This window comes from Chrysochloris asiatica, unplaced genomic scaffold, assembly GCF_000296735.1.
Source record: "Chrysochloris asiatica unplaced genomic scaffold, ChrAsi1.0 scaffold00017, whole genome shotgun sequence".
In the NCBI taxonomy this organism is placed as follows: domain Eukaryota; kingdom Metazoa; phylum Chordata; class Mammalia; order Afrosoricida; family Chrysochloridae; genus Chrysochloris; species Chrysochloris asiatica.
Genome location: NW_006408535.1, coordinates 29545661 through 29559087, shown reverse-complemented (window position 1 = coordinate 29559087; position 13427 = coordinate 29545661). Strand labels below are relative to the sequence as shown.

At 44.4% G+C, this 13427-nt stretch overlaps 1 protein-coding gene and 1 non-coding gene across 5 annotated transcripts; one reads left to right on the top strand and one right to left on the bottom strand.

Moving 5' to 3' along the window:
• Positions 1-275: 275 nt before the first annotated feature.
• Positions 276-7833, bottom strand: PRMT5 (protein arginine methyltransferase 5). 4 transcript variants are annotated; one of them, XM_006835449.1, is made up of 17 exons: positions 7409-7833; positions 6781-6899; positions 6393-6478; positions 6082-6216; positions 5382-5494; positions 5216-5265; positions 4842-5005; positions 4248-4409; positions 3761-3838; positions 3592-3650; positions 3386-3508; positions 3124-3299; positions 2390-2499; positions 2025-2118; positions 1763-1879; positions 1485-1549; positions 276-826 (listed from the first exon to the last, which is right to left on the bottom strand). In XM_006835449.1, the coding sequence occupies exons 2-17, from the start codon at positions 6881-6883 to the stop codon at positions 674-676; spliced, it is 1788 nt and encodes a 595-aa protein (XP_006835512.1). In that variant the 5' UTR covers positions 6884-6899; positions 7409-7833; the 3' UTR covers positions 276-673. The 4 variants fall into 4 exon arrangements, with proteins under 4 accessions (XP_006835512.1, XP_006835514.1, XP_006835513.1 ...); XM_006835448.1 differs by having other exon boundaries at positions 297-826; positions 7485-7833; XM_006835451.1 differs by lacking the exon at positions 6781-6899.
• A 111-nt stretch (positions 7834-7944) lies between these two features.
• Positions 7945-8017, top strand: TRNAR-ACG. Its single transcript has one exon. It is a non-coding gene; the product is annotated as a tRNA-Arg (tRNA).
• Positions 8018-13427: the final 5410 nt, after the last annotated feature.

The window sequence follows — 13427 nt, the reverse complement described above, 5'->3', positions numbered from 1 at the left end:
CCTCATTGTAACTACGGTCAATGTTACAAGACATTACTTGGTTTCTTAAATAAGAAATAATGCTAGGTCCCTTTGGGCCTGAGGTAACAGAAGATGCAGGAGCCCTAATGGTGCAGTACTTAGCACTCAGCTGCTAACTAGAAGGTAAGTAGTTTAAACCCACTAACCACTCCATTGAGAAAAAGATGGGGCAGCCCTACTCTGTCCTATAGGGTCTCACTATGAGGTGGAATCAACTAAACCACAGTGGGTTTGAATGAGGTGTAAGGGAGCAGTCAGGGGGTAGCAGAGCTGGAGCAGGAAAGGCCACAACTTGACTTTATTTGTATTTCCTCCTACACAGAACCATCAAAAAGGGAACAGAGATGGGTAAGGAAACGACCGAAAATGTATTCGATGAAAAGGTTCTCAGGATTACTCCAGGTAGTTCCTGAGGCTGAGTGCCTAGTTGATGTGGCTTCAGACCCAGCAGTAATTCTTCAACCCCTGGCCTGACGTCTTCACAGATTGGTAGCTTGGGCCCTTTGCCCACTTTGATGTAAGGCAGAAAAGCAGACTGAAATACTCCTCTCTGATGGGCGAGGGAGTCACAGCCCAGTGATGTACTGCACCTTCTGTGGCGGAGGAGCAGACTGGAAGCTGTTCCCAAGGCTGTGGACACTCATAGGCAGGGCTAGAGGCCAATGGTGTACGAGCGGCCTGTGGGATTGTGAATGGCAGAACAGACTGGTGCGGTCACAGCCCACTCATACCACACCTTCTTAGAATTGCTGCATCGCCAGAAACGCACACAGATAGTCTGGCCTTCACGCACCGTAATAGGTTGCTGTAGGGAGAAAGAGAGATACAGGGTGAGATGAATAAATAACACGTGGCAATGTATTCAGGTGGGTGTGGAGCTAAAAAGAAAAACTATTTCTAACACACAAGAAGCTTATTTGAAGTCTCTCAGAATACTGAATGAATAATCCCAAGTGTGGTGAGTATTGTGAACACATGTTGGGTGCTATGAAAAGGACTGTAATGCTAAACTAGTCTAAATCAGGGAAAGCTTATGCGACAACAGGAAGAGATTTGGGATTAAAGTTTAACTGGGTGAAGAGAGGAGTAAAGAACTTTCCTGCCAGAGCAAAAAGGTGTAAAAGCCTGAAGCAGAAAGAAGACAAGAGTATTCCAGGCCCACAGGGCTGAAGAAATATACTCAAGGAGGAAGGTAACCGAAAAGGTGGGCAAGAACTAATCTGTGCCAAGACTTATGAACAATGGTCTGAATTTTTATCAGTGGGAAGAATCAAAGGAGTTTAAGCAGGAAAAATACTATCAGGTTTGACTTTATTCAAAATCATACAACAGGGATCCAAGAACATGTGAGAGCTGTATAACGTGGCTGATAGCCAAGTGTCACCCTGGGAAAGGGGAAGGAACACAACAGCAGTGGTGAAAGTCATTCCGCACTGACCTACAGAGTGAAAGGTGGTGCCTACCTTAATGGGGAAGAGGATGGGAAACCATGAGAACATCCCAGGAGAGTGAGTCTCTGGACGAATACCTTTGTGCACACAAAATCATGAGAGAGAAAAAATGAGATTTCCACAACTATGCTTTCTGCCTCAAGGTGACCACAAACACAAGCAATCATCAATCTTCACTAATTGACCTTTGGGTCCCCCCTTGAATTCCAAAGATGTACATAAGCTGCCCAGGCAGCACACCCTCATACCCTCCCAGCACATTGCCTGCCCTAGCCCATCCCCCGACTCACTCAGAGTGATGTCCTGATAAAGCACAGTCTCAAAGTAGCCTGCAAAGCCATGCAGCACTGTGTTCACAGCCACGGGAAAGTCCAAGGTGCGATAGCGGTTGTTGTCAATCATAGGATCTGTCAGGGAAGAGCTGTGTGAGTGGTGAGGAGCCAGAGCCCTAGGCAACATGATACATCTGAGCAAAACCCACAAAGGGATGCCTCACTACAGTACTCCTGGACAGCCAGAAAGAAATCAGAGAGCAGCTATGTGAGAACTTACCTCTGTTGGGATGGCTAAAGGTAAAACAGGGCTGGGGGGCCGACAGCTGGTGGAAATTGTGCAGCCGCACCACATAGGGCATCTCAAACTGGGCCTGTCCCAACAAAGAGTGTAAGTGAGCTGGAGAAGACAGCTAAGAGACACCTTCTTCCCCAGGGAAAGATGGCAAGCCTCAGGGACACAGAAAAGGATAAAAACATGCTTTCACTTCAACTGCTATCCCTCACTCCCATCTCCTCCACCACCTCTTCACCTTCTCCAGTAAAAGAAAAACAGTCAAAGCTAGTACAGAAAAAGGAATAAAGAGAACTGCTTCCTTCCAAAACAGAGGCTCTTAAAAAAAAAAAAAAAAAGAGGTTCTTTACCTCGGGGTCTCGGTCCTTTTCCCGACAGGCTCGGACCTCATTGTACAGCTTGGAGGAGGAGATGGGAGCCAGGAAGGAGGTGTACTCCCCAGGGATGCTCACACCATCATCTACAGGAGAGGAGGGTTAAGTTAGTTCCCAAGGGATAGACATAGTATGGCATGTCTGTACCAACTTAGGCGTACACGTCCCGTTCCTCCCCATCAAAACAGACCCAGCTGGCATGGGGAGGGCAGGAAGACGCAGCTCGATGTCTTCCCATTCCCAGCCTGGTCTGCTCCCAACTCCTGTCATGAGGGATCCACTTACAGAATCACAAAAGAGTAAAACTGGAAGTAAACTAAGATATCAGAGAGCTCTTTACCAGCTTCATAAATTTTGTGGGTCACAAAACCTTTTGAGATCCTGATGAAAGTTAAGCCCAAGGTATACATCACACCAACTCAGGAGTCCACAGACCTGAGATTAATAACCTCTGCTCTAGTCTTCTTCTCAACTCTCAGATATAAATAGTGAGACCTCAAGATTGCTTCATTTGTTAAAAGTCACTGAGCCAGCAGAGCAATAGGTCTCTTCCCTACATGATCTGCCCCCAAATCCAACCCACCTGTCCTGAAATCTTGTAACTTCCTCCAAGGTTGCTGCCCCAGCCATCATCACAGCCCTCTGCCCCAACCCCTTCCACCTGATAATCCACCTACCACCATACTCAGTACACTTCAGCTTAGAAGTACCTTTTAAGAAGTGCTGGGCTCCATCTAGGCACTCAGGTGACAGTTCATTGTCAGCGAAGGAACCCAGAAGCTCACTGACAATGATGTCTGCTTTCTCTGGAGCCACCCATTCCCGCATGTCTGAAGAGACTACTGTCACCTGGCTTCCCCATTCTTCAAACTGCCAGTTCTCTAGCCTAAAACAAAAAGATACAGGTGAAGACACTGATGAGGAAAACGAACTTATCTGCACAAACTTTCAAATAAGCAGACTTATACTCACGTCACCACAGCATTTGGATTTTTCTCCACAGCATACAGCTTTATCCGCCGGTCAGCCTGCTTGGCTGCCCGAAGGGAAGCATTCACCAGGGGACCCCGGCCTGCTCCCAGCACCATCAGCACCCTGAGAGAGGACGAGACAGAGTCAAGTGGACTTGCAAATAAAGAAGGCATGAAAGTCCCTGGGATCACAGGGATAGCACTCACTGGATGTTGGTAGCCTTCTCTTCTTCTGGCACTCGGTCCAGCAGACATTTATAGATGGCCTGGGGGAAGGAGAGGAGGCTGCAGTGGGAACAGACTCCTCATTGTAATTCCAATCTCACCCAGATCCCCCTGACCCTTTGCTTGTCTCAAACTGGGACCCACATTATACCTGCTGGTACTGAGAGTATTTGATGGGGTCTTTTTCAAATACTTCATACGTCTGAGATTCCAGATTGTCCATCAGTGGCTAATGAATAAGATGGAAAAGGCAAAGTAAGCCAGTTTCTGGGAGGGAAAATGAACCAGAACATCAAAAACCTTTCAGAACATCAAAAACCTTTCCAAGTTTTAGAAGGGTTTCAGGCTACCTATTCTCAAGAAACATCCTAGCCCCAAGCCCCAACCTCGTTTTCCTCCTCTCTGTGCATTACAGAAGGAGCCTGGGTGATATTGTGAGATGAGCACTGTGCTGCTTATCCTAAGGTGGTTCAAACTCACCTGCAACTCCAAGAGAGAAAAATACGGACTGTCTGCTCCTGTAAAAATTTAGTCTCAGAAACCCTAAGGAGCAGTCTTACTCTGTCCTATAGCATCTCTCTGAGTCACAAGCAACTTAGTGGCTGCGGGTTTTTTGGTTTTGTGCATTCTAGACCTACCTGGAGTGGGGACTGAAGATAGTCTTCATAGCCCTTGGCAAAGAGTTCATAGGCATTGGGTGGAGGGCGGTTCTGGCTCAAGTATTCCAGGTACTGCAGGTAGGAGCAAAACTCCTTCTCTGAGTGGTGGTTGGTACCTGTAATGATGAACTGCACTTCCAGCTGTAAAAGAAGTTAAGACCATCAGCCCTCACACCAAGATTATGGGGGTATTTTTAAGGTTTATGGCCATAAACCTTTGCATAAAACGACAAGAGTAGGACCAGTAGTCCTTTACCACGTGACCCCACCAACCACCAAATAAGCAGCACAAGGTTTTAATAAATTTAGAGAGTCCTCTTCCGCCAAATAAGGATCATCATTACTCCATGGATGTTTGCTGTAACTTCTTAAATGAAAGCGTCTGCAAAGCTCTTTTGAAAGATTTCTGGGGCTCCTACTGCCATTTGCCTCATCAATTCTACACCAATTTTATTGAAATTGCTCTCCAGAAATGAGACAGGCAGAGTGAGGCCCACAGTTAAAAGCATCACACAAATGTAAATAAGGCAAGAGGATCAGATGGGTCATTTTTAGAACCATTCTAGCACTCACCTTGAGGAGCCGAAAGATGAGCCTCTGATGCATCTTAGAAAGAACAGGAAATCCTTTCTTATTGGTCAAGAAAATGCTGGTGGGGAGAATGGCTGCTTTGATAGGTTCCCCAAGCCAACGATCAATGACATGATTAGATGGGAGGTCAGCCCCAATTTCAAGAGCTGCACAAGGAAAGAGAAAGACCTGTTGACTTCTGCCAAGCAAACAGCCCTACTTTACTGCTTTGTGTAAGGCCTATTTACTCCTTTCTTAACAGCAAGATTGACTGAGGAACAGGGAAAGTAGCAAACTTACATGACAGTTTAATTCCTAATTCCTATTCAAACATGGTCAGAGAAAGGATACCTGCCCCAGGACCCTCATGGACTTACCCACTGCAATCCTCTTGCTATAATCACACAAAGTCCGGAAGTTGTGCCACCTGTACAGGGTCAAATATAGCAAAATACAGTCAAATGCACAGAGCTCAAAGTTCCACCTATACGTCCCCTCACCCTACCCTTTGCCCTTGTATAGAAGCATCAAAGGGAGGCATACCACATCCATGTCTTCTCCTCCCCACTGTACTCCTCTGTGTGTGTAGTAGGTGCATTCTCAATTATATCATCCCGCAGGTCCTCTGGTGCCACCAACGGTACCCGCATCCAGAACTGCACATGAATAGGTACGCGATTTAGAACTCTATTTTGAACTCATCATGTTTAGAAATTAACATGTAAAACATCTTGACCCAGATCTCAAGTAAATCCCTTTAACATGCTTTTCCTAACTCTTGATTGTACCTTGTTGTTAAGTGCTGTTGAGTCGATTCCGACTCATAACAACCACTTAGGGTTTCCAAGGTGTAGCCAAAGGGTTTGAACCACTGACTTTGTGGTTTGCAGTTCAGTGCTTATGTTACAGCACCACATCAGGAGTCTGTGTACATTACTGTTGAGATGCTATCCAATCAGATCCGACTCATATCAACCCTTTACAGGAGCAGCTGGTGGATTTGAACTGTCAACCTTGTGGTTAGCAGTCCAGTGCTTATCCTTCATTTCCACTCGTAAGTTTATATAAAGGACTACATATTCTATATGCTTCATAACTCTGTGCATACCACTTTTATTTTGAGGGTGCCATTACTGACATTTTAATCCTACCAAGTTTATGCTCTATTGGCTAGATACAGGAGGACACTGGCTGCAGTCAGACTTGCATAATATGCAGCAGGAAAGGAATTCTTCAGTCATACCATAGAGGAGTGGTGGCCAGTGTGGATGTGATTGGTCAAAACTCTGGCCAGGTTAGTGTTATCCTCCTGATTGAGGGGTAGCAGGAAAGCTGGAAGACCCAGATATGCGCCGAAATTCAGCTCCTGTAACATGGCCTGGACAGAGAAAGCAAGAAGAAAAGGTTAAGCGTTAGCAACTCCAATAGCTTTAACTCTCACAGTATCAGACCCATGATTCACCAAGTTACAGGAGGAGAAACTGCTTTCTTCAACCAACCGGGTCACAGATTGAATCTTTAGCACAACCCAGCAGAGAGGTGAAACACCCTTACCGCCTCTGAGTTCCTGCGGATCTTCTCCACTTTTGAGTCTGGACGGATCCATGGAGACAGCTTCCCGACAATTAGTGTATTCCAGTCTGTAATCCCCCAGCCATGAAAGACAAAAGACTAAATGAAATTCAACACTTTACTCTTGCTAAATTTCTATTTCTTAGGGAGTATAAAGTAGAGATGAGATCCAAAGGTTTTTTCTATCACAGATAGGCTAGACTGATTCAGAATAGGAAACTACGGCTTTTAGCAAATAAGCATGAAAAGTATTTAATTCCCAGGGGTCAACTAATATTCCCAAATCAGGAAAGGAGGAGAAGAAGGGCCCTAATAAAATAGAAGTTGTTACTGCCTCTAAAAATTAAGGGGCACATGGGATGGTCCCTACCCCTTCCTGACAGCAGTAGGTCAGATCGTGTCTGGGGACCAGGCCGATTCTTAGCAGGTTCCTGAGTGAACTCCCTCTTGAAACGCGGGTGGAAGACAGGCATGCAGAGGAAATCAAACCTACAACCGCGACAGACCCAGAGTCACCATGTAAAGAGAACAGCAGAGCCCAAAGGATCCAAGCAACTGGATTTAGACTACCTCAGTTCTGCACAGAGCCCTTTCAAGCTTGCCATCCATCACCCCACTAGGCTGTAGGAGCAAATCACTTCTGCTGCACTGTGCCTCAATACTACCACCCGCTCCAAAAAAATCTGCCATAGAAAAGATAAGGAAAAATGGCAATCCAAACCAAGTAGAATTCTTTCTACTCTGTAGTCACTGGCTTTCCGGACAGTCACATGCAAATCTGCCCCAATACTGTCCTTGTCTCCCCTTTCTTTTCTTCTCCCTCTTATTCCTTACACTTTCTCCCCACTCCCAGACAATAATCACAACTCTTTTTGGGTTTATCCAACAATACCCATGACTCTGGGCTAAGTGACCACTAGCTCAAATAAGTTTCTTGTCTCTTGCTCCTGGAACCGAGGTTTCTCCCGCCTACATCCTACCCACTTCGACTCCCTCACTTGTGCCTCTCAGGAATAACTAGTCTGCCCCTCTCGGTCCTCGAGTTCGGACCCACGCGGAGCTCCAGGTTCTCACCCCTGTTTGGCCACAGCCCCCAATGTATCAGCTATTTCGGGGACACAATTCAGGTCCCTTCCGCTGGACACGCGGCTCCCCCCAGCACCCCCGACCGCCATAGCCGCCATCTTTTCCCTCGCGCTACCCACGCCGGGATTCCTTGATACCAGTGGCCAATCAAAAGCCCAAGAAAAAGCCCCCAGAAGGCGGGACAAGTCGCCTTAACAACCGGAGTGTCTCCTACAACTTGCTAACAGTAGACGGAGAGATGGGAAATGGCTCTTCCGCCAATCCGCGGGCTCTACAGTGACGTATGGCGTGGCTCCCGACGATCCACCAATCTCAGAGTCTGATTCGTGACGAACTTCGATTTCCCACAATGCTTTATGCCTGTGCAGAATTCGTTGACTTACACATCCCGTGAAACCCTGCAGTATAAGCTTGAAGTGTCGTCAGTAAGACGGGGCTAAGCGTCTCGGGGCCAGTGGCGCAATGGATAACGCGTCTGACTACGGATCAGAAGATTCCAGGTTCGACTCCTGGCTGGCTCGATGGGACGGGCGTTCCCTTATTATACTCTTAATAGAATTTCTAATTAAATTCCCCTAAGGAGCTCTTAAGGATCTCATTTTAGTTTCCTCGAATTCCTTTACTATTTTCTCACATATTTGTAAGTTTCCTCGTTATCTTCAGACACCCTCACTTGAGGTCTTGCTTTTCTTTATTTCAGGTTTAATTTGGCTAAATTCTGCAGCCATCTTTTTATTTTTAAAATTATGATTTGGGTAAAAGTTTACAGAGCAAATTGGTTTTCCATTCAACATTTCATACACGTTTTGTTTCGTGACATTGATTGCAATCCCCACAATGTAACAGTACTCTTCCCCGTCCTACCTGTGTTTATCATTCCCCTTAGTTCTCCTTTGCCTTCCTGGTTTTTAGCTTCATTCCTAGACAAACGCTGCCCTTTTGATATCATATCATTGATTGTTCTAGGGAGTGCATACCTCCCTGGTGCTATTGTTCAGTTTGTAGCCAGTTTATTGTTTGGTTGAAAGTTGAGCCAAGTAGTGAGTTCAAGTCCAGGCTTGAAGTGCCTCTAAAGGTACTTCTGTAGAGAGGGGGAACGGTGTTCCACCGGTCTCTATTAGACCTACTGGTCTGGTCTTATTTAAATGATGTTGAGTTTTGTTCCACTCCCCCTACAAACACACACACACTCTATCTCCTATTGTGATCCCTTTCAGAGCAGTCAGCAGTGGTAGCTGGGCACCAGCTTTTGGTCTTGAAGGTTGGGGTTCATGTGATCTTATGTCAACTTTTTCCGTTACCCTCTTCAAAGGTAGTTCTTGGGTCTGTTCATGTGGACACAGAAAACTTGGCTAATAATATATAGATGGAACACTTAAAATGGGCTCTGTCCCCATAGTTTGTTAAATTTTTCAATAGATTGTGATTACTCTGCTGCTAATTCCTTGTATTTTGCCTCAAACACAAAAGCTAAATGAATACACCCCAGAAGATAAGAGAAAAATAATTCATGATGAGAAATTATAGTAGAAGGGAGCCATGGAACTTTCTGGTGTGAGGCCCAAGACAAATTATGTATTTTCCCATGTCAGCAGCTGCAGTAGAGCCAAAAAAAGAAGGCAAGGAATCAAGCAAAGAAGGTATAGGAAAGGGAACACCTGAAGGTTGGTTATGTTGAAGGCCTGGCCTGGGGATGAAGAGGAGAACACAGCAGAGAGGCCTAAGCAGGAGATATTGACAGAAATGGTAGGGGACTGTGAGAAAGAGAAGTCAGGGATGATGCCCAGGGTTCTGGCCTTTTAAGTGAAAGACGAGAAATGAAAGAGGTGTAGATTTTAGAGGAAATTAGGGGTTTGCTTTGGACATGCTGAAATAAACATCTAGAGGGCGCTGTGTAATAGAAAGTTGGATGGACAGTGATGTGAACCAGACAAGATTTGGAAGTCACCAGAAGACAGTGACTGAAGTCATGAGTGTGAATGAGATCACCGTGGCCTGACAGAGAGCTGAGAACATGGAAAGGGTATATATAGGATAAGATCTCCTTTGAGGAGCCCTGGATGCAATGTAAGTGCCTCAGAAGGAGAAAAACCCAAAAGACAAAGATCTGAGGAAATCCCCACCAGGCCTGTAGGATTGGAGGTACTATTGACCCATATCTCTTGTATTATTATTGATCAATTTAATTTTTATAACAGCTTTAGATTTACAGAAATTTAAGTAAATAGTACAGAATTCTCATATAATCTAACCCACCCACTCCTACACACTGCTTTTAACTTATTACAGTAGTAATAAGTTTGTTGTAATTAATAAACCAATATTAATATAAGGAGCTCTGGTAGCGTAGTGGTTATGAAACGGGCTGCTAACCTCAAGGTCAGCAGTTCGAAACTCCGTGGGAGAAAGATGAGACGCTCTGTTCTCGTAAAGGTTTACAGCCTCAGAAACCCTGTACAGTGGCACTATGAGTTGGAACCGGCTCCACGGTACTTACCAACAATTAATATATTATTATTAACTAAGTTTATACTTTATTTGGACTTCTGGTGTGGTGCTATAGGATCAACACTGAACTGTGAACCACAAGGTCGACAGTTGAAATCCACCAGCTGCTCCTCAGAAAACTCTATACAGGGTCACTATGAGTCAGAACCGACTTAGCAGCGCTTAACGTTGTTGTTAATCCTAATACACAACACTTAGCAACAACAGCAACAAATACTTTATTTGGGGAGTATGGTGGCTCTGTACAATAAGAACTGGACTGTGAACCAAAAGGCTGGTGGTTCAAGCCTGTCAACCACTCCATGAAGAATGATGAGGCTTTCTGCTCCTGCAAAGATTTACAGCCTCAGAAATCACCTCCACAGCATTTAACAGCAACATTTTGTTCAGATTTCCTTTGTTTTTACCTACTGTCCTTTCTGTGTTCCAGAATCCCATCCAGAATATGTTACGTTTAGTCATCATACCTCTTTAAGTGCCCCTTGGCTGTCACAGTTTCTCAGACTTTCCTTGTTTTTATGACTTTGATAGTTTTAAGGAGTACTTGTCATGGGTATTGAAGATTGCCTGCCTCTCTTTTAGAATTTCTGTTTTTGTCATGATTAAGGGTTGGGGGAAGAAGATCACAGAAATGACATTTTTATCACTGCATATCAAGGGTTCATGCTAGCAACATGCTTATGACTATTGATACAGACTTTAGTGTTTATCAGGTTTCTGTACTATAAATTTACTCTTTTTATCTCCTTTCCATGGAAGGAAGTCAGTATGCACTGACTTCATTGTAGAGTGCAGAGTTATGCTTCCCCTTCTTTGTTGTTGTTGTGAAGTGCCATGGAGTTGGTTCCAACTCATAGTGACCCTGTATAAGGTTTCTGAGGAGTGGCTGGTGGGTTTGAACAACCAACCTTCAGGTTAGCAATCCAGTGTTTATTCTCCAGCACCACACCAGGACCTCTTTAGGGTGGGCTATCTACATCATTCATTTGGAATTCTTCCCTGGAGGTCTTGTCAGTCGGTTATGGTCCATGGGAAGTGGGTGAGGCTTCTGCAGGCTTACTAAGTCTTGGTAAAAAGAGTTTCTGTGGAAGCCTGCTCATTCTATGCCCCAGCTGTGCCCAACCAAACTCTACATTCACAGAAGACTTATTAGATGTTGTTTCTCCTTCAGAAGCTAATTATCTAGAATGTGGACCATCTGGGCTTTTGGCATCTCGTTCCTAATGTCAAGCTGGTGGCTGCTCCTTTGGTTGTTAACTAACTCATTCATGGGCGAGAAGGAGAGTGGAAAATCTATGAAATAGTAATGTCAGTTTTGTCATCAGTTAAAATAATTTTCAAAAGGATTCCTGTAAAAAAAAAAGCCTGGATTTTCTGACATCTTAAGTAAGTTTATTGTTGTTAGAAATGTCACTGTCTTTGTTGTCTCAGTCAGAATGGCCTCAGCTATGTAGCAAGCATGATGCTAAGCAATTTCTCATAATTCTCTGCCTATCCCACAGCACTTGTCTGTACCATTCAAAGGAAATCAGCATGTAAATGTTATTGTTGTTGTGAAGTACTGTATAAGTCGGTTTTGACCCATAGCAACCCTGTATAGGGTTTCTGAGGAGCAACTGGGTGAGCTTCAACCACCAACCTTGTGGTTCAAACCGACTTTGTAGCCCGATGTATTAAACCGCAGTGCCATACCAGGCCTCCATGTAACTGTTGTTGTTGTTAAGTACCGTGGAGTCAGTTCCGACTCACAGTGACCCTGCACAGGGTTTCCGAGGTAGGTCTGTCTATATGAGCTTTAACGGAGCAAAAATGGAAGGACTGAAAAAGAAACAGACAACCTTGTACAGGACTCATTGGTAGGTGCCAAAGAGTCGGTTCTGACTCATAGCGACCCTGTCTAGGGTTTCTAAGGTTACCAATCTTCATAGGAGCAGAAAGACTCATCTTTCTCTTGCCAGTGGGCTGGAACCACCGAACTTGTGGTTAGCAGTCCAGTGTTTATCCTACAGGAATTGACCGTAGGCAAAAAGTTGAAGTTGGTGACATTTAGCATACTCTGCTTCCCTCTGCTCCATGCTGAACTCTTGCACTCAGAAGCATGAGAGTCGCCTTCGTGCTGTGTGATGTAGGCTTTTGCTGGGATGAAGGTAAGGAGATGGTGGAACAGAAAGCAAAATACCCTGAAATACCCTGGGTGAGAAATATGATTACTTTCTCCAGCAAGAGTAAGTGATCAACAGGCTACCAACAGAAAGTGAAGACTCTTCTGAAAGGGAAGGAGTACTCACTCCCAGACACTTCCCCACATCAGGCTCTGGGTGGCACAAACAGTTAAATGCTCAACTACTAACCAAAAAGTAGAGCAGTGTGAACCTACCCGGAGGCATCTCAAAAGACAGCCCTATCTATCTGCTTCCAAAAGGTCACAACCTTGAAAAATCATAGAGAGCAACTCTACTCTGCTTCCATGGGGTCGCTGTGAGTCAGAGTGATTGGACACCAGCCAGGTCCTCCAGCATTCCCACAGAATTTTTACCTGATTCTGTTTTCTGTATTTGTTTAAGCACCTCCAAGCCCATTGTAAATCCTCCCTTCACCTTCTCTTGTGCTCCCCTCCTCTGTCAGCATCTGCCTCTCCCCAGGTCCATCCTTACTCACCTCTGTGTCTACCCAGCCAGCTGCACTTTTCAAGACAAAAATAATGACCCATCTGACCTTCCTCCTGCAACATATTGCTTCTTTACAATCAAGGCTGTCCTCTAGCTACTAAAGTAGCAGAGTTACTGAAGCAAAATAATCTGTGCCAATTTGTATTCTCTTCCTTGCCATCTATATTATATAGTATTTATCTGTCAAAATGAATGGAAAGTAGAAACTGTTCTAGAAATATAAAGATATGGAAAACTACCCAATTTATTTATGAAGTCAGAATAAACCTACTATAAAAATCTGTCAGAAGTAGCACCAAAACAAAACATAAAAAGACCAAAGCAATGGACCAAACTCACTTATGAATATAAATATAAAATTCCAAAAATATTTAGGATTAACAAATAAAACTTATAGCATATTAACATAATAATTACATGCCACAACCAATTAGGGTTTGTCCCAGGAATTAACATAAGGTTAGGTGTTGTTGTTAGGTGCCATCAAGTCAGTTTTGACTGATAGTATCACTGTACACAACAGAATAAAATGCTGCCCAGTCCTGCGTCATCCTCACAAGCACTGTCATGTTTGTACCCATTGCTGTTGCTAGTGTGTCAAGCCTCCAACTTTATGAAGCATAATATCCAAAGTACAACAGATGAAGGCTTACCATCCTCATTTCTAAAGAGCATTCCAAGACAGATTTGTTGGTTCTTTTGGCAGTTCATGGTACTTTCAGCAGTCTTCGCCATGGTACTTTCACTATATATA

Coding starts and splice junctions, on each gene's coding strand:
- PRMT5 (XM_006835448.1), bottom strand. CDS start 7,594: ATGGCGGCTATGGCGGTCGGGGGTGCTGGGGGGAGCCGCGTGTCCAGC. Junction 6,217..6,392: donor TCCGCAGGAACTCAGAGGCG/GTAAGGGTGTTT, acceptor TTCTCTGTCCAG/GCCATGTTACAGGAGCTGAA. Junction 3,839..4,247: donor ATCTTCAGTCCCCACTCCAG/GTAGGTCTAGAA, acceptor CTTATTCATTAG/CCACTGATGGACAATCTGGA.